This window comes from Ovis canadensis, chromosome 12 (assembly GCF_042477335.2).
Source record: "Ovis canadensis isolate MfBH-ARS-UI-01 breed Bighorn chromosome 12, ARS-UI_OviCan_v2, whole genome shotgun sequence".
Lineage (NCBI taxonomy): Eukaryota > Metazoa > Chordata > Mammalia > Artiodactyla > Bovidae > Ovis > Ovis canadensis.
The window spans coordinates 40683325-40703175 of NC_091256.1; the positions used below are offsets into that span (position 1 = coordinate 40683325).

The 19851-nt window shown below is 36.0% G+C and overlaps 1 protein-coding gene across 12 annotated transcripts in view; it reads right to left on the reverse strand.

Moving 5' to 3' along the window:
* CDC42BPA (CDC42 binding protein kinase alpha) overlaps positions 1–19851 on the reverse strand; it is a 304528-nt gene that overhangs the window by 172686 nt on the left and 111991 nt on the right. For all 12 annotated transcript variants that reach the window (XM_069545455.2, XM_069545451.2, XM_069545454.2 and 9 more), the window contains exon 5: positions 4951–5099. In XM_069545455.2, the coding sequence (XP_069401556.1) occupies positions 4951–5099 (149 nt within the window). The remainder of the gene's footprint in view (positions 1–4950; positions 5100–19851) is intronic.

The following is a 19851-nucleotide window of genomic DNA, read 5'->3' on the forward strand; positions in this document are numbered from 1 at the left end:
AGTAAGGACAGAGTACTTCAAAAAATACTTTCCACCCTAGGATTTGTTGAAGCCAGTACTTAATATTTAAGACAAACACAGGAAAGCACACACACTCCATTAGCTTCCACAAAACCAATCTAATTTGACCTCAGAGACAGAGTCTATGCAACAAAAAATTGGTGTGCCTGAGACCTTAGGATTCTTGTCTGATATGAAATATGAGCATTTTTACATGAATAAGCAATATACCAAATAAAACAAGTAAAGGCAAGCATGAAAAACACAAAAACATAGCAACAACTGCTGCTTATTGGTTATTTTTTCCTGATTTAGGTTCTTCATCTTTAATTATAAGTTCTATCTCATGATTCTTTACTCATACAAATATTCTGCCACTGTTTTATTGGATGCACTTTAAACTACCGAAATCCACTGTGGAATGATAGGAGAAAGAAAAGGAAAGAATAAACATGTAGATAAATTACTACACTGTGAGGAAATACAATCCAGTGGACATAACACAATCACTGATTTGACTATTTTTTAAGTTTATGTATAGTCTAAATAATAGATGCAATAGTAACTGTTCCTAAAGTATGATTTGACAATGGGAATACTATATTGCAAAAACCAACTAACCCACATCCAGTAAGACGACTTTGAAACAAACACAAGGTTTCCTGTCTAGAGGAAGGAAACCTCCAGAGATACATAATAAAATTTATCTATTAAACACAATAAGGAAAACATCATAGTCTCTACCTCCAGAAGCTTAAAAACTATGGAGAAAAAGTATTAGTCACTTCCAATCATGTTCAACTCTTTGCAACCCCTATAGACTGTAACCTACCAGGCTCCTCTGTCCATGGAATTCTCCAGGCAAGCACAGTGGAGTGGGTTGCCATAAGGCAAATATAAAAGTAAATAATTTGATCAGTACACTATTCTATACTTTAACACAGCATACAACAAATTACCAAGTGATCATTCATTACATGTACTGTTTATATTAGCTCATTTGCATACACACACACACACACATACACACACATATAGTTCCTTTGGGCTTTCCTGGTGGTTCAGTGGAAAAGAATCTGACTGCTGACATAGGAGACACAGGTTTGATCTCTGATCTGGGAAGACCCACTGGAGAAGGAAATGGCAACCGAATCCACTATTCTTGCCTGGACATCACTAGGGACAGAGGAACCTTGTGTGCTACAGTCCATGAGGTCACAAAAGAGGTGGATATGATTAAACGAATGAACAACAACAATAGATCTTTTATGTTATCTATTTCACTGAAGAGATTCATTCATCTCAAATGTGTCTTCCTTTACTTCGTACTATGTTTCCGCCATTGAACTGCTTTTGCAACTTGTCAGAATCAGCTGGGAGTGATTGGTGTCAGTCTATGACTGGGTTCTCTATTCTATCTACTGATCTATGTGCTTATTCCTCCACCATTACCAGAGTCTTGCTTAAGACAACAATATAGTATGTCTTAATATCAGCTACAGTGATTCTTTTTACTTTATTCTCCCTCTTCAAAACCATTTTAGCTATTTTTGTTCTGTGGCCTTTCCATATACACTTTAAAATAAGCTTGGTTTTATCTTTAAAAAAAATCTTCACTAAATTTTATTTATCTTATATTTCGTGCTCCAAAATGGACAAGAAGCTTGTCTTCAGTGTCAGAACTGTATGCTATACTTACTTAAAATTTCACATATAAATAGTAAAATGCTATTTGTAAAAGAGGACTCAACAAATATTTCCTCAGTAAACTACTTGCTGAAAACAGTCTATCAAGAAAATGGGAATAACATTTTAAGAAGAGCACTGACGTACCTGAACATGTTCACTGCCAAGCAAAAAGAAAGACAAGGGAGAGAGAAGAGGTATGGAAGTGGTCATAGGTTGATAAGAGAGAATGTGTGCGTATGTGTACATGTGTGAGACAGTGGGAAAGAGAATATATAAATTTTGATAACAGAGACACTATAAATATTTAGATATTTAACCTAAAGAAGAGATGACTTCAGAAAGCATGATGACTATAAGATAAATTATATTACTATATTTGACTCTAAAGGCAAAACTAGGACCAATGATTAGGAGAAAAAGAAATTGAGCTCACCATAAAGTAAAATTCTGTAACACTGGAGCTGTCCAATAATGGAATGAATAGGATTCATTTAACATTAAGTTGTTATTGTTTAGTAGCTAAGTCATGTCTGACTTTTTGTGACCCAATGGACTGCAGCATGCCAGGCTCCCCTGACCTTCACTATCTCTCAGAATTTGCTCAAATTCATGTCTGTGGAGTCAGTGATGCTATCTAACCAACCCAGCCTCTGCCGTCCCCTACTCCTTTTGCCTTCAATCTTTACCAGTATCAGGGTCTTTCCAGTGAGTCCACTATTCACATCATGTGGCCAAAGTACTGGAGCTTCAGCATTAGTCCTTCCAATAAATATTCAGCATTGATTTCCTTTAGCATTGACTGGTTTGATCTCCTTGTTATCCAAGGAACTCTCAAGAGTCTTCTCCAGAACCACAATACGAAAACATCAATTTTTCAGTGCTCGGCCTTCTTTTTGATCCAACTCTCAAATCTGTAAATGACCACTGGAAAAACCATAGCTTTTCACTCTATGGGCCATTGTCAGCAAATGATGTCTCTGTTTTTAATATGCTGTCTAGGTTGGACATAGTTTTCCTTCCAAGGAGAAAGGGTCATTTAATTTCATGGTTGCAGTCACCGTCTGTGGTGATTTTGAAGCCCAAGAAAAAAAAATGTCACTCCTTCCACTTTTTCCCCTTCTATTTGCCAGGAAATGATGAAACTGGATGCCATGATCTTAGTTTTTTGAACGCTGAGTTTTAAGCCAGCTTTTAAACTCTCCTCTTTCACCCTCATCAAGAGGCTCTTTAGTTCTTTGCTTTCTGCCATAAGGGTGGTGTCATCTGCATATCTGAGGTTATTGATATTTCTCCTGGCAATCTTGATTCCAGCTTGTGATTCATCCAGCCCAGGATTTTGCATGATGTACTCTGTACAGAAGTTAAATAAGAAGGGTGACAATATATAGCCTTGCCGTACTCCTTTCCCAATGTGGAACCAGTCCGTTGTTCCAGGTCTGATTCTAACTCTTGCTTCTTGACCTGTATATAGGTTTCTCAGGAGACAGGTAACATGGAGTGTATTAACACCTCTTTAAAAATTTTCCACTGTTTGTTGTGATCCACACAGTCAAAGGCTTTAGAGTAGTCAATGAAACAGAAGTAGATGTTTTTCTGGAATTCTCTTGCTTTCTCTATGATCCATCGAATGTTGGCAATGTGAACTCTGGTTTTCCTGCCTTTTCTAAACCCAGCCTGGTACTCAAGCAGCACTGAGGGTTGAAATGGATTTCAATCCAGATGTCAGTATCAGAAACAGTTGATACCCAGAATGCTATGTTGAGAATAATTATAAGACTGCATATATAGTCAGTGGGAAAGGGTCCTATGATCAGTTAAGAATATCTGTCACAACCTGGCAGAAAGTAGGGTAACAGAAATACCTTATACTTACTATCTCTGTATCTGGATGCATTATTTTCAGAAATGATCATTCCTTGTTGAAAATTTAGATGTGAGCCAAGTAAAGTTTCTCTAAACTCCACAAGTCTAAGACTAGCGTTCTTTAAATGTTCGATGAAATTATATCCTAAAGTATTTTTAAATGACAGTCCTTAGTCAAAATCTTGGGATTACTGCTTAAGCAACAAAAAAGCACTTTGGGTTCTTATACTATAATTCACTCTGGAGACCACAGTACCATCTTAAAAACTGCATTGTGCTTTACCATTTTTAAAGTGTGCTCATGTTTTAGTTTTCAATAAAATTTGTGATTATCAGATATCAACAGAGAAAAGCATGTAAATAGGAAAAGTAAAATTGAGATCTGAAAAATACAAAAATTTTTAACCAAAATATTATTTTAATGATGTCCTAAAACTTCATTACTAATTAAATCAATCATCATAAGATATCCATAACATAAGATACCTACATCAAAATAAACATTGAGGCAGGAAAAATTTTTTTCTTCCCCCATTCCTGTTCTTCACAGAGATTACACTTATCACTTGCCACTCAAAAGAAACACCCATTGCTATCTTAGCATAAGTTATCCAAAGTGAGGTCACTAGACCAGCAGCAGTATCAGTAGCCTCACCTGACAAGGTGTTAGTTAGTTAGTTTAGTCGCCAATCAGGTCCGACTTATGGGGTTGAAGAGTTGGACACAACTTAGTGACTAAAACTAACTAACTGACACCTTTTCAGGTGATGCTATTGATAACTGCTGCTGGTCTAGAGATGCCAATTCTCCAGCCCCATCCAACCTACTAGATCAGAAACTCTGGAGTTTTAACAGCACTCCACGTGACTCTGATGTATATCCTGAAGTTTTCAAGCCGCTGTCTTAGTAAATGGTTGTTCTTTCTAACACGCCAAGATCCCTTTACCTGCCTCTCCTTAGTGACTTTGCTCTCCCACATTTTGCACAACTCAAAAGATTTTCTCATCTGAATGATTAAGTCACCAATAACTCTGGGAGGATTTCCTACTTTCTTTCCTTTTAAAATGTGAGGCTGCCTTTTAAACCATCCAATAAGTTTTAACATTTTTTATTACACATAAATTATGAGATGTTTAAATAGAGATTTTTAACATCTGAAAACAGGCATAAAAACAGGCCTATATAAAAGTCATTTTGTAAATGGCCTTTTTCTTTTCATTTCATCTTAAACTATATACAAAATAACACATTTGTAGGAAATTTTTAAAATAAATCATTATACCTATCAAACAGTTTACAAAGAAGAAATCATCCCACGGTCATCAAAATGATCACTTTCTTACAAAAACATCTCTTCTGACATTTATATAATCCACTCCTTCACTGCATCTTACTCACCTGTGTACATAATGCAGCTGATGAACTGAATCAATTGCTATCACCATCTCAGCCAAGTAAAATCGAGCCATGTCTTCAGGCAATCTATCTTCAAATTTGCTGAGTAGAGTAAGCAAATCCCCACCAACATAATAATCCATAACCAGGTACTAGGAATGAAAATATAAAATGTACTCAAGTGAAAAATCAATGTACTTAACATACAGCAAGGTCAAACAGCATCAGATTAAATATTTTTCTGTTAGTTAACAAGAAGCTATGTAAGATGACCAGCAGCACTGTCAGCAATAAGTCTAACCAGCAGCAATAAGTCTTAAAAATTTCATAGAGTAGTAAATAAATCTTCTAACAACTGGAACAGGGAAAAACATGGGATTATCATTGCTTTGATGTTGTCTTTAAAAGTGAAAAATAACATCATTATTGTCAACCTACAGCAGACCACAGTTTTACCAACATTTCATATAAGAGTCATTTATGTTAAATAAATTCATCTTCATCATCACTATATTTTCCTTATTTCATCTTGAACCAGTCAAGACTTTTCTTAGGTATACATAAACAGAGGAGAACTAATTTTAGATACAAACTCTGATGGGTTTGTAATATTTTGGTTTATAATAAGAAATATATATATTTTGGGAATAGAGCAGAGAATTTCTTAAAACCATTGGAATTTAGAAAAATGGTAACGATAACCCTATACGCGAGACAGCAAAAGGAAACAGATGTATAGAAGTCTTTTGGACTCTGTGGGAGAAGGCAAGGGTGGGATGATCTGAGAGAATAACACTGAAACATGTATTTTATCATATGTGAAACAGATCGTCAGCCCAGACTTGATGCATGAGACAGGGTGCTCAGAGCTGGTGCACTGGGATGACTCAGAGGGATGGGTTAGGGAGGGAGGTGGGAGGGGGGTTCAGGATGAGGAACACATGTAAACCCATGGCTGATTCGTGTCAATGTATGGCAAAAACCACTACAATATTGTAAAGTAATTAGCCTCCAATTAAAATACAGAAGTTAAAAAAAAAATTGGAATTTCCCAAATGACAAGATAAAGGTGTCTTTTGTTATTTATAACAAGTTCCTTTCAGCCACACCAAAGTTTATAAGGTGACTTCTGGAAAACCTCTAGGAAACCTAAGGATGGGGGCTGGTTGCCTGGGGAACCAATCAAGAGTACAGTATCAGAACTTTCAGTCCCACACCCTTACCCCCAGAGCCCTCACTCGTGACCTCCAGGGAAAGGAACTGGAAATTGAATAAATCACCAACATCCATATCACCCAGCAACCCCACCCCTGGGCATATATCTGGGGGAAATGATGATCTGAACAGATACATACACCCTCAATGTTTATAGCAGTACTGTTTATAACTGCGGAAGCAACCTCAATGTCCACTGACAGCTGAAAGGACAAAGAAGATGTGGTATATATACATGATGGAATACTACTCAGCCCTTAAAAGCATGAGATAATATTTGCAGTAATGTAGATGGATGTAGAGATTATCATATTAAGTGAAGTCAGTCAGACAGAGAAAGACAAGCACCATATGGTATCGCTCATCTGTGGAATCCAAAATGTAACACAAATGAACTTATTTTCAAAGCAGAAACAGACTCACTCACATACATAGGAAACAAACGCAGGTATGGTTACCGAAGGGGAAAGGAGGTGGGAGAGGGATAAATTAGGAGTTTGGGAATAGCACATACAAACTATTGTTTATAAAATAAACAATAAGGCCCTACTCCATAGCACATGGAACTATATTCAATATTCTATAATAAAACATTATGGAAAAGAATATGTATATATATGTGTGTGTGTGTGTATGTATGCGTCTACCTGAATCACATTGCTATACACCAGCAACTAACACAGCACTGTAAATCAACTATGCTTCAATTAAAAAAAAAATCAATGGCCAATTATTTAATCAATCTAAGCAATCATGCTTAAGTTGTGAGGCCTTCATAAAAACTCAGCATGGGGTTTTACAGAGCACCTAGGCTGACGAACAAGTGGAGGTGCGGGGAGAGTGGTACATCCTGGGAGTGGGCATGACGCTCCGTGCCTAGCCTTCACATCTATTTCACTGGGCTGTTCCTGAGTTCTGTGAGCTGCTTTAGCAAAGAAACTGAATTTGAGGAGAGGGTGGTAGAAATCTCTCATCTACAGCCTGGAGGTCAGAAGCACAAGTAACAACATGGACTTTGCTTTGGGGAGTATATAGTGGGGACATCTTGAAGGACTGAACCCTTAACCTGTGAGATTTGATACCTTCTCCAGGTGGACAGTATCAGAATTGAGTTAAATTAGAGGACACCCAGCTGGTGTGGGAGAATTGCTAGATGTGTGGAAAATCCACACATCTAATGTCAGAGTGAAGTAGTGTACAACAATGTAAATAAAAACAACAGTGTCCCTTTACAGTGCATGTATATCAAAAAAGATAAAACAAGGAGTAGACAACAAAATGCAATCTGGGTTGTTAGATTATAGACTATGTCTGTCGTAACTTTTCGCTATTTTCTAGACTACTTCTTTGTTATTTTCTAGATATGTATTACACATACATGAGTATATTGTTATGTTGCATAGTTATGTTATACAGTGAGTGAAAGCTAAACATAGTGGAAAGAAGGTTTTGTACTTAGAAAGACCTGTATTCAAATTCTAACTGTGGGTTATAAGTGGCTTTTGAAAAATTAATTCTTTTGGTACTTTACTTTCTTATCTATATAACCATAATAATGATACCTTCTCCAGAGTACAGCATTTAACAAGAAGGTTAGTAAACAGAATATATTTAAATGCCAGTTATAATGTCTTTAAGGTGATTTTATTATAGAAGACTGTTACTATTTCAAGTTTATTACTGAGCTGACATTAAGATTTAAAAGTCTTGAGAAAATTCACATTCTTATTATTATACATTAAAATTATAAGCATGGGCAATTGTGTTAAATAAAAGAAACATTTCATTTTGTTAATCCTTGAAAATCAGGAAAACAATGTATTTTAAATTATGGTCTATGGTTTAGTTGCTGTATTTACAAGGTCTAATATTTAACAGACTGTCAAGAATGTTAGAACAGAGTAATTTAATGTAGTAAAATTTTGTTAACCTAAACATGTTGTTAAAATTGGCAATGGATATGGAGAAGAAATCCATAGCTCTAACTTTAAAAGAAGTACTCTGAGTATAGTAGCAAACACAGAAACTTTTCAAATTAAAAAAAAATCTATTAAAACTAGAATCTAATATTTATACATAGAAAGTCATAAAGCAAAACTTATTCTCCAATAAACATTTACTAGGTACCAATCAGGATTTTTTTTGGTACCACACAGAGTATAAATAGATCAAAGGCTTTTACATCAAAAGCTCTCCTTTCTTGAAAGTACTCTATTCTTGCCATACCAGAATCCTAGAGTCTGAGTATACCATCTATCAATATCAGCTAAAAAATAATCATCCTAACATTTTTTCCACCCACCGTCACCATTTAAAACTTAGGTTCCAAGAGTCACCACTTATTTCTACATTCATCCTCATATGCTTTGTGCTTCCCTTAACAAACCCAAAACTCCACGAACTCCTTCCCTTCCAATCTTTCAGTGTACATCACGTGTCTCTTCTACAGTATACAACCATCCTTGAGACAGAATAAAACATAAGTACTTAAGTGTTCCTTGCTTTCCTATCCTGCCTGCTAAGAGAGTTCTGCCTCTGACTATTCACATTTACCCGCTGCCTTGTCCTCAGAGGTACAGTAGGTGCAGTTAAGACAGAATTCAGCAACTGGGAAAAGCAAGAAGCAGAAAACACAAAAGGAGATTTGCAAGAGAAAATAAAATGAACTATACTCGCAATAGGGTTTTAGTGTTAGGAAGACAAAACGCATCCAAAAAGGCAGACAAGTAATAATCTCACGTAGGAAAAAAAGGCCCTTTTCTTCTACAGCATATCCCAGTGACTGTCTCTAAGTCATTCTTTTATGCTTTCTGCTTTATTGTTCACTACAACATTCAACTAAATCATCAGGGTTTTGTTGAGTCTGCTGCCGCTAAGTCGCTTCAGTCGTGTCCGACTCTGTGCGACCTCATAGGATGGCAGCCCACCAGGCTCCCTCATTCCCGGGATTCTCCAGGCAAGAACACTGGAGTGGGTTGCCATTTCCTTCTCCAATGCATGAAAGTGAAAAGTGAAAGTGAAGTCACTCAGTCATGTCCGACTCTTCCTGACCCCATGGGCTGCACCCTACCAGGCTCCTCCATCCACGGGATTTTCCAGGCAAGAGTACTGGAGTGGGGTGCCATTGCCTTCTCCATTGTTAAGTCTATTTCCTACTAAATCTGTGAAGTCCATCTACTTCTAACCCTACCAACTATCCTAATCCAGGCTCCAGGCCTCTTTTGATTATATCACTACTGTAAGTTTACAGCTAAAGTGAACAGCTTTCTATAATACATTTTATTCTGTAGATAATTTTCTTGGGAGTGGCAAATAGAATACAGAACAAAAGAGGGACAAATTAAATCACTCACTAATTCCATATATATATATATATATATAAATAATGTACTAGGTGCTAACATTACATGCATGCAGGGGAGATACAATTAACAAGACACAGTTCTTGCCTTTGTGGAATTTACAATCTAACGAAGAAAAAATACAAATAAATGGGTATTTTTAATGTAATATAAATCTCTGACAGAGATAAGCAGAGGGTACTATAGGAAGAGGAAAGGAAAAGAACCTATTTTTAATCTGGTTCACTTATTCGTCTGAAATTTATTCATTTTTTTGTACAAGGTGTGAAGAGTATTTTCTCATATGCAGAGAGTCAATTATCTAAAACAAGTAGTTAAATACTCCATTCTTTCCTCCAATGCCCCTTCATCATATTTTAAGATGCTAAATACACTTGGGTCTGCTCTTGGGCACTCTATTCTGCTATAGTTGTCTATTTCTGTATCAGTATCATACTGTTCTCACTGACTAATCAGTAAAATTTAATATCTAGTAGGACAAGTATCTACTTCTTACAGGCTGACCACCTTTAAAATACTCAATATGGCAACAATGTCTTTAAACAAATTTAAGAAAATCAGAGACTGAGAGGCAACATTCAGACGACATGTTGAGGAGATGATAATCCTAACATAGAGAGGTCCTACCAACTGTCAAGGAGAGGGGAAGGAATCCAGCAAAACCAGGCTGAGTCTATTAACAGGTAACTCACTTAAGAGGAAACACAATTAGCCAATTAATACATAATCAAAACCAAAGCAACAGTGAGATATCTTTCATCAATGCAACTAGCAAAAAGATCACTACTGTTTTAGAGAAAGTGAGTTAAAAAACAAACACTGATTTTTTAAAAGATGAGTGACTACAACTATTTGGGAAAGTAATTTCACAGTATTTATTGAATTTTAAAAGATGCATACCCCTCGATCTAGCATTTCCACTCTTAGGAACATCAGTTCACTTCAGTCGCTCAGTCGTGTCTGACTCTTTGCAACCCCATGGACTGTAGCACACCAGGCCTCCCTGTCTAACACCAACTCCCAGAGTTTACTCAAATTCATGTCCATTGATGCCATCCAACCATCTCATCCTCTGTTGTCCCCTTCTCCTCCTGCCTTCAAATATAGTCAATTAAAATAAAAGCTCCAATGTGTAAGGCTTACAGGCAAGTACTTACTGCACAGCACTGTGGATAACTGGAGCAAATATGAAAATATGAATAGAGATCAACATCAAAACTTGTAATTGGATCTATTGAATATTTCATTCTGTGAAATAGTATACTGTTGCCCAAGAGAAAATTAAACATATATGCCGATGAGATATTTTAAGTGACAACAGCAAGCTGCAGTATAATACGTACTTTGTAATTCCATTTTTATAAAAAGGAAGAAAATATCATACACACAAAAACATGCAATTCTACAAAGCATAAAAAATGAAAGGATACAGCAAAGTTAACATCCGTTACCTTAAGAGGGTGAGACTATTAACTTTTTAATGTATACAGATCACTGTACAGAGATCACTGTATAGAAGGGAGAAAGAATCTAGTCAAACTGAAGTTGACCACTGGAGTCAAATTCTGCTAAAGGTCAAAGGTGATGGAGTCAAAGGCAAAGGACGATAAGAATAATCCTAAATATAAAGATATACCTCATTCACATTGAGAGAAAAGAAGAGGTCCAAATATGGATAAATTTCTATACAAGGGAGAGATGAAGATGTTGAGGTCAGAGCATAGAAAGTTAAAGTTCATGCTGGAGTAGCCAGTGGCTTTCACTTTCCCCAGAAGTAGGAACTATAGGATGAAAGTACAGTAATTGTAATTTATATAGCGTCCTATACTAGAGATGGGGATATGACTGTTTATTCCTATTTTATGGCTATGTAATAAAAGAGAATGAAGATAAATTATTTGTCCAAATATACATTCAAGAGTGGGAAAGTCAGAACTCAGGCTTCTTGATCCTCTGATCAGTTTCCATCTTACTGAAATTAAAGAGTCTCAGCGTTCAGTAAAAAAGCTGCCAATATCCATGACATAAAGAGCATGTACTAAGCACCAGGATAACAAAAAAAGAAATTAAGGATACAGGCCGAGTCTTCAGAAATCTTGTATCCCTCCAAAACAAACAGGTCTTTAGATGTGAACGTACACATCAGAAAATTTCCAATTCTGAATTTCTAAAAAATCCTTAATTAAAAGTTTTGCTTTTTAAGGAACAACATTCCAAGGAAAGAATGCTAAAGTGTGTGAAAACATACAATAAGAGAATGCTATGAAGGCATACAATAAGCCATGCGAAGACATACAATAAATAGACAGTGCCAAGGAAGAAACGTTTCACGGAACAGATATGCTTTAGAAGTCTTCTTAGGGAGAACACCAGACTCCTTTAGTCATCTTATAACATGAAGAGATTAATAGTTAGTCCTCAGAGTCCCACTTTTATTTATCCCTTCTAGCTTTTTGTTTTTTTTCACTCGTTACAAAAATACCTTTCTAACTATTCCTATCTTCAGTACAAACTGGACTCCTGTAAGAATTTGAAGTTCATCCCTGGGATAAAGCCCACTTGGTCATGGTGTATGATCTTTTTAATGTGTTGTTGGATTCTGATTGCTAGAATTTTGTTGAGGATTTTTGCATCTATGTTCATCAGAGATATTGGCCTGTAGTTTTCTTTTTTTGTGACATCTTTGTCAGGTTTTGGTATTAGGGTGATGGTGGCCTCATAGAATGAGTTTGGAAGTTTACCTTCCTCTGAAATTTTCTGGAAGAGTTTGAGGAGGATAGGTGTTAGCTCTTCTCGAAATTTTTGGTAGAATTCAGCTGTGAAGCCATCTGGACCTGGGCTTTTGTTTGCTGGAAGATTTCTGATTACAGTATCAATTTCCGTGCTTGTGATGGGTCTGTTAAGATTTTCTATTTCTTCCTGGTTCAGTTTTGGAAAATTGTACTTTTCTAAGAATTTGTCCATTTCTTTCACGTTGTCCATTTTATTGGCATACAACTGCTGATAGTAGTCTCTTATGATCCTTTGTATTTCTGTGTTGTCTGTTGTGATCTCTCCATTTTCATTTCTAATTTTATTGATTTGATTTTTCTCTCTTTGCTTCTTGATGAGTCTGGCTAATGGTTTGTCAATTTTATTTATCCTTTCAAAGAACCAGCTTTTGGCTTTGTTGATTTTTGCTATGGTCTCTTTTGTTTCTTTTGCATTTATTTCTGCCCTAATTTTTAAGATTTCTTTCCTTCTACTAACTCTGGGGTTCTCCAACTCTTCCTTTTCTAGTTGCTTTAGTTGTAGAGTTAGGTTATTTATTTGACTTTTTTCTTGTTTCTTGAGGTATGCCTGTATTGCTATGAACTTTCCTCTTAGCACTGCTTTTATAGTGTCCCACAGGTTTTGGGTTGTTGTGTTTTCATTTTCATTAGTTTCTGTGCATATTTTGATTTCTTTTTTGATTTCTTCTGTGATTTGTTGGTTATTCAGAAGTGTGTTGTTCAACCTCCATATGTTGGAATTTTTAATAGTTTTTCTCCTGTAATTGAGATCTAATCCTAATGCATTATGGTCAGAAAAGATGCTTGGAATGATTTCGATTTTCTTGAATTTATCAAGTTTAGATTTATGGCCCAGGATGTGATCTATCCTGGAGAAGGTTCCATGAGCACTTGAAAAAAAGGTGAAATTCGTTGTTTTGGGGTGAAATGTCCTATAGATATCAATTAGGTCTAATTGATCTAATGTATCATTTAAAGTTTGCGTTTCTTTGTTAATTTTCTGTTTAGTTGATCTGTCCATAGGTGTGAGTGGGGTATTAAAGTCTCCCACTATTATTGTGTTATTGTTGATTTCCCCTTTCATACTTGTTAGCATTTGTCTTACATATTGTGGTGCTCCTATATTGGGTACATATATATTTATAATTGTTATATCTTCTTCTTGGATTGTTCCTTTGATCATTATGTAGTGGCCTTCTTTGTCTCTTTTCACAGCCTTTGTTTTAAAGTCTATTTTATCGGATATGAGTATTGCCACTCCTGCTTTCTTTTGGTCTCTATTCACGTGGTATATCTTTTTCCAGCCCTTCACTTTCAGTCTGTATGTGTCCCTTGTTTTGAGGTGGGTCTCTTGTAAGCAGCATATAGAGGGGTCTTGTTTTTGTATCCATTCGGCCAGTGTTTGTCTTTTGGTTGGGGCGTTCAACCCATTTACGTTTAAGGTAATTATTGATAAGTATGATCCCGTTGCCATTTACTTTATTGTTTTGGGTTCGGGTTTATACACCCTTTTCGTGTTTCCTGTCTAGAGGATATCCTTTAGAATTTGTTGGAGAGCTGGTTTGGTGGTGCTGAATTCTCTCAGCTTTTGCTTGTCTGTAGGGATGCAAGGATTCTTCAATATCCGCAAATCAATCAATGTAATTCACCACATTAACAAATTGAAAAATAAAAACCATATGATTATCTCAATAGATGCAGAGAAGACCTTTGACAAAATTCAACATCCATTTATGATAAAAACTCTCCAGAAAGCAGGAATAGAAGGAACATACCTCAACATAATAAAAGCTATCTATGACAAACCCACAGCAAACATTATCCTCAATGGTGAAAAATTGAAAGCATTTCCCCTAAAGTCAGGAACAAGACAAGGGTGTCCACTTTCACCGCTACTATTCAACATAGTTCTGGAAGTTTTGGCCACAGCAATCAGAGCAGAAAAAGAAATAAAAGGAATCCAAATTGGAAAAGAAGAAGTAAAACTCTCACTGTTTGCAGATGACATGATCCTCTACATGGAAAACCCTAAAGACTCCACCAGAAAATTACTAGAGCTCATCAATGAATATAGTAAAGTTGCAGGATATAAAATCAACACACAGAAATCCCTTGCATTCCTATACACGAATAATGAGAAAGTAGAAAAAGAAATTAAGGAAACAATTCCATTCACCATTGCAACGAAAAGAATAAAATACTTAGGAATATATCTACCTAAAGAAACTAAAGACCTATATATAGAAAACTATAAAACACTGATGAAAGAAATCAAAGAGGACACTAATAGATGGAGAAATATACCATGTTCATGGATTGGAAGAATCAATATAGTGAAAATGAGTATACTACCCAAAGCAATTTACAAATTCAATGCAATCCCTATCAAGCTACCAGCCACATTTTTCACAGAACTAGAACAAATAATTTCAAGATTTGTATGGAAATACAAAAAACCTCGAATAGCCAAAGCAATCTTGAGAAAGAAGAATGGAACTGGAGGAATCAACTTGCCTGACTTCAGGCTCTACTACAAAGCCACAGTCATCAAGACAGTATGGTACTGGCACAAAGACGGACATATAGATCAATGGAACAAAATAGAAAGCCCAGAGATAAATCCACACTCATATGGACACCTTATCTTTGACAAAGGAGGCAAGAATATACAATGGAGTAAAGACAATCTCTTTAACAAGTGGTGCTGGGAAAACTGGTCAACCACTTGTAAAAGAATGAAACTAGATCACTTTCTAACACCGCACACAAAAATAAACTCAAAATGGATTAAAGATCTAAATGTAAGATCAGAAACTATAAAACTCCTAGAGGAGAACATAGGCAAAACACTCTCAGACATAAATCACAGCAGGATCCTCTATGATCCACCTCCCAGAATTCTGGAAATAAAAGCAAAAATAAACAAATGGGATCTAATTAAAATTAAAAGCTTCTGCACAACAAAGGAAAATATAAGCAAGGTGAAAAGACAGCCTTCTGAATGGGAGAAAATAATAGCAAATGAAGCAACTGACAAACAACTAATCTCAAAAATATACAAGCAACTTATGCAGCTCAATTCCAGAAAAATAAACGACCCAATCAAAAAATGGGCCAAAGAACTAAATAGACATTTCTCCAAAGAAGACATACGGATGGCTAACAAACACATGAAAAGATGCTCAACATCACTCATTATTAGAGAAACGCAAATCAAAACCACAATGAGGTACCACTTCACACCAGTCAGAATGGCTGCGATCCAAAAATCTGCAAGCAATAAATGCTGGAGAGGGTGTGGAGAAAAGGGAACCCTCCTACACTGTTGGTGGGAATGCAAACTAGTACAGCCACTATGGAGAACAGTGTGGAGATTCCTTAAAAAATTGCAAATAGAACTACCTTATGACCCAGCAATCCCACCTCTGGGCATACACACCGAGGAAACCAGAATTGACAGAGACACATGTACCCCAATGTTCATCGCAGCACTGTTTATAATAGCCAGGACATGGAAACAACCTAGATGTCCATCAGCAGATGAATGGATAAGAAAGCTGTGGTACATATACACAATGGAGTATTACTCAGCCGTTAAAAAGAATTCATTTGAATCAGTTCTGATGAGATGGATGAAACTGGAGCCGATTATACAGAGTGAAGTAAGCCAGAAAGAAAAACACCAATACAGTATACTAACACATATATATGGAATTTAGGAAGATGGCAATGACGACCCTGTATGCAAGACAGGGAAAGAGACACAGATGTGTATAACGGACTTTTGGACTCAGAGGGAGAGGGAGAGGGTGGGATGATTTGGGAGAATGACATTCTAACATGTATACTATCATGTGAATTGAATCGCCAGTCTATGTCTGACGCAGGATGCAGCATGCTTGGGGCTGGTGCATGGGGATGACCCAGAAAGATGTTATGGGGAGGGAGGTGGGAGGGGGGTTCATGTTTGGGAATGCATGTAAGAATTAAAGATTTTAAAATTTAAAAAAATAAATAAATAAATAAATAAATACACACACACACACAAAAAAGAATTTGAAGTTCATATGACTAAATACAATTCAATAAATATCTTTCACCCACTAATCAGTTTACAAATGTTAATTCAAAAAGTAAAACTTTTGCTTTAAATATCTTCCTGTTTTTTCCCTCAAACCAAAAAAATAAAACAAATAACTAAATAGGAAAGAGTGGATAAAAAATATGAAGAAGAAAATTTTGTTGATTTGTAATATTCTAAATGATGTCTAAGTGAGTAAGTTTATGTGTCCACATACATGCAACCAAGTAGGCTTGTCTTTAGTGAGTTTTTCTTAAGGAAAAAAATGTCCTAATCACATCGTAATATCATTTATTAAATTATCCAACTTCTTCCTAGTAAATAAAATGCACATATGCTATGATTATTTTATAAACTGACTATAGTGAATCTGAACTTATTACAAATGAAAGTCAAATTACTGAATATTTATCACAGCTTTCTTGAGCTGTATAGCTCTGAAAATTCTATTACTTGTTTGACTGGTTTAGGACTACTAGGGTTAAAAGTTATTCTAGAAAATAATTATGTGTAATAAAATTTCCTTTTGGGTATCTACAGTTAGTCTTGTCAACATTTTTAAATGATTTTATTTTCTTATATTTTATAAATATTCAAAAGAAAATCTTTGATGATAACTAAGATAATTTAGGACTTCTGACTCATACCATGAAGGTTTCTGTAAGGAAAATGGACACTTTACAGGAGATCTGAGTTCTAGAGCATTTCAGTCCTCCTCAGTTACTGTGAAACTTTAATTCTAATATAATTAATGACTGGCTACACACACAATTTCTTAGAAATGTCTCTGAAGAAGAAGTATTAATCCTAAGTCAAATACAAAAAGCAAAGACTCAATAACTCAGAGGAGAGAGAATCTCTGAACTATAAATCAGGCTTTTTAAATTTAAAATTAGGTAAGATTGTGCTATATAAAATTTGGTATTTGAACACTTTATTTCCATTCTATATATTTCTATATTTATGGCAAAATATAGATTTTAAGCAAATCATAAATATACGGTGTTATATCTATCCACAGTAGACTATATTGTCATAGAGGTCTACAGTCCTTAAAATTTTTGCAAAGCTATGATAAACTGTTATAGTTTTGCTAGGCAAATACTTGGCAGATATTTGACTTACTTTTAAATTTGCTTATCTATGCAGATTATATTTGAAATGATACATTCATCTCTAAAATTTCATGTAAGTATGGTCAATTCAAGTCAAATATTCCATTCAGTTTAACAACTAAGCAACTAAAATGTGCAAAGCTCTATGTCATGACTTTTAGGCAATTCTGACTATAATTCACAATAAAAAATATGGTTTTATGAATATTCAGTAATTATAAAAGAAATAAATGTTATGAAATAATATTACTTGAACTCTCATTTGATATTCTATTTAATTTTTTAAGTGCTGGTTGTAACCTACTAAATTGATTTTATAACTCACTGCTAAGTCACTTCAGTCATGTCCGACTCTGTGCGATCCCATAGACGGCAGCCCACCAGGAGTGGGTTGCCATTTCCTTCTCCAATGCATGAAAGGAAAAGTGAAAGTGAAGTCGCTTAGTCGTCTCCGACTCTTCGTGACCCCATGGACTGCAACTTACCAGGCTCCTCCATCCATGGGATTTTCCAGGCAAGAGTACTGGAGTGGGGTGCCATTGCCTTCTCCTTATAACTCACTAATGGGTCACAATTTGAAGTCTGAATAACACTACTATACTCTGGAAGCATGTATGGAATATAAGAACAAGTAATGACCCTGCCTGAACACCTTGACCTGTCCTGATATCAGATAAACCCCACAACTATTAAGTTTCACTAATCTCTGATTATATTTTAGCTAAAGATAACAGGGTTCATGTCATTTATTCAAAAATTTTTAAGTTGTACCAAAAAAAATCAAAGACACACACACACACACACACACACACACACAGGTTAATCATATAATAGCAGTACTAAAAATGTAAAGGTAAAATGAAATAGGAAAGATTAATTCAAATTGTGAATTCTGAATTACTTTAAGACACAGAATTTGAGCACAGTTTTAAAGTACTGGCTAGACTTCAACAGGACTAGTGGCAGGAAGAAGAGGAGGAGTGACATAGTATGAAAGGTATTATGGAAAATAAAAATGAAGAAAAGTATAGAAGAGTACAGAGAATGTTCAAGAATGGAGGGTATTCCACTGAGGCTGAAACACAGGATTTGGGTGAGCACAGTATTTCCAGTCATCTCTTTTTTATTTAGCACCTTGGACTGCAAGGAGATCAAATAAGTCAATCCTAAAGGAAATCAATCCCGAATATTCACTGGAAGGACTGATGCTGAAGCTGAAGCTCTGATATTTTGGCCACCTGATGCAAAGCGCCAAATCATTAGAAAAGACCCTGATGCTGGGAAAGATTGAAGGAAGGAGTAGAAGGGGACAGCAGAGGATAAGATGGTCAGATGGCACCACCAACTCAATGGACGTGAGTTTGAGCAAGCTCTGGGAGATTGTGAAGGACAGGGAAGCCTGGTGTGCTGCAGTCCACGGTGTCACAAAGAGTTGGACATGAATGAACAGTAACAACAATACTACACTGTTAATGGTTTCCTCTACCAACTCTACTTTCTTTAGCTTTCATGGTGCGGTATTTTGATTCTCTTTCTTGCTCGGATCATGTCCACAAGTTTTCTACTTCAGGTGTCCTATCTCCGTCTTCTCTAGGCACATGTTTTCTCGTTTCTCAAGCACTATTTATTGATTCTCATTCACTCCTTGTATTCACTGTTATCTGCAAAAGGTGTTGGCCAAGTTTTCTTGTAAAGGACTACATAGTAAATAGGGTTTAGGCTTGGCAGGCAAGAGGCAGAATCAAAATAACATATAGGTACATGTATAATAACAGAAAAAATTTCCACATATTTCATTAGCAAAATTCAAAATATAATAATAATTAGTACAATTTTGGTAATACAGACTGCTAATGAGAAAATGTAATCCTTTTGTAAGCAGAGGGGAATATAAAAGTTTGCTTAACTGGGGCTCAAAGTTCGTGATCCCTATCATCAAAAGAAAGTTGAAGTGAAAGTCGCTCCGTCACATTCAACTCTTTGCGACCCCATGGACTATACAGTCCATGGAATTCTCCAGGCCAGAATTCAGGAGTGGGTAGCTGCTCCCTTCTCTAGGGGATCTTCCCGACCCAGGAATTGTACCAGGGTCTCCTGAATTGCAGGCAGCTTCTTCACCAGCTGAACTAATAGGGAAGCCTCAAGTCATCAAAAATCTACTACAAATGTAAATCTGTAAATGCTGATCTACAATGAGATTCTACACATCCCATCTGTGAAACTATCTATTCACAAGAAAAGGTACTGGTGTCAGTTCATGAGTATATAATTTTGATTGAGCATATTCCTCAGCTGTAAGGCATTTATAGAATGCGATTAAATTTTTCTCCTGATACTTGGGTTTAAGCACGTCATTACTG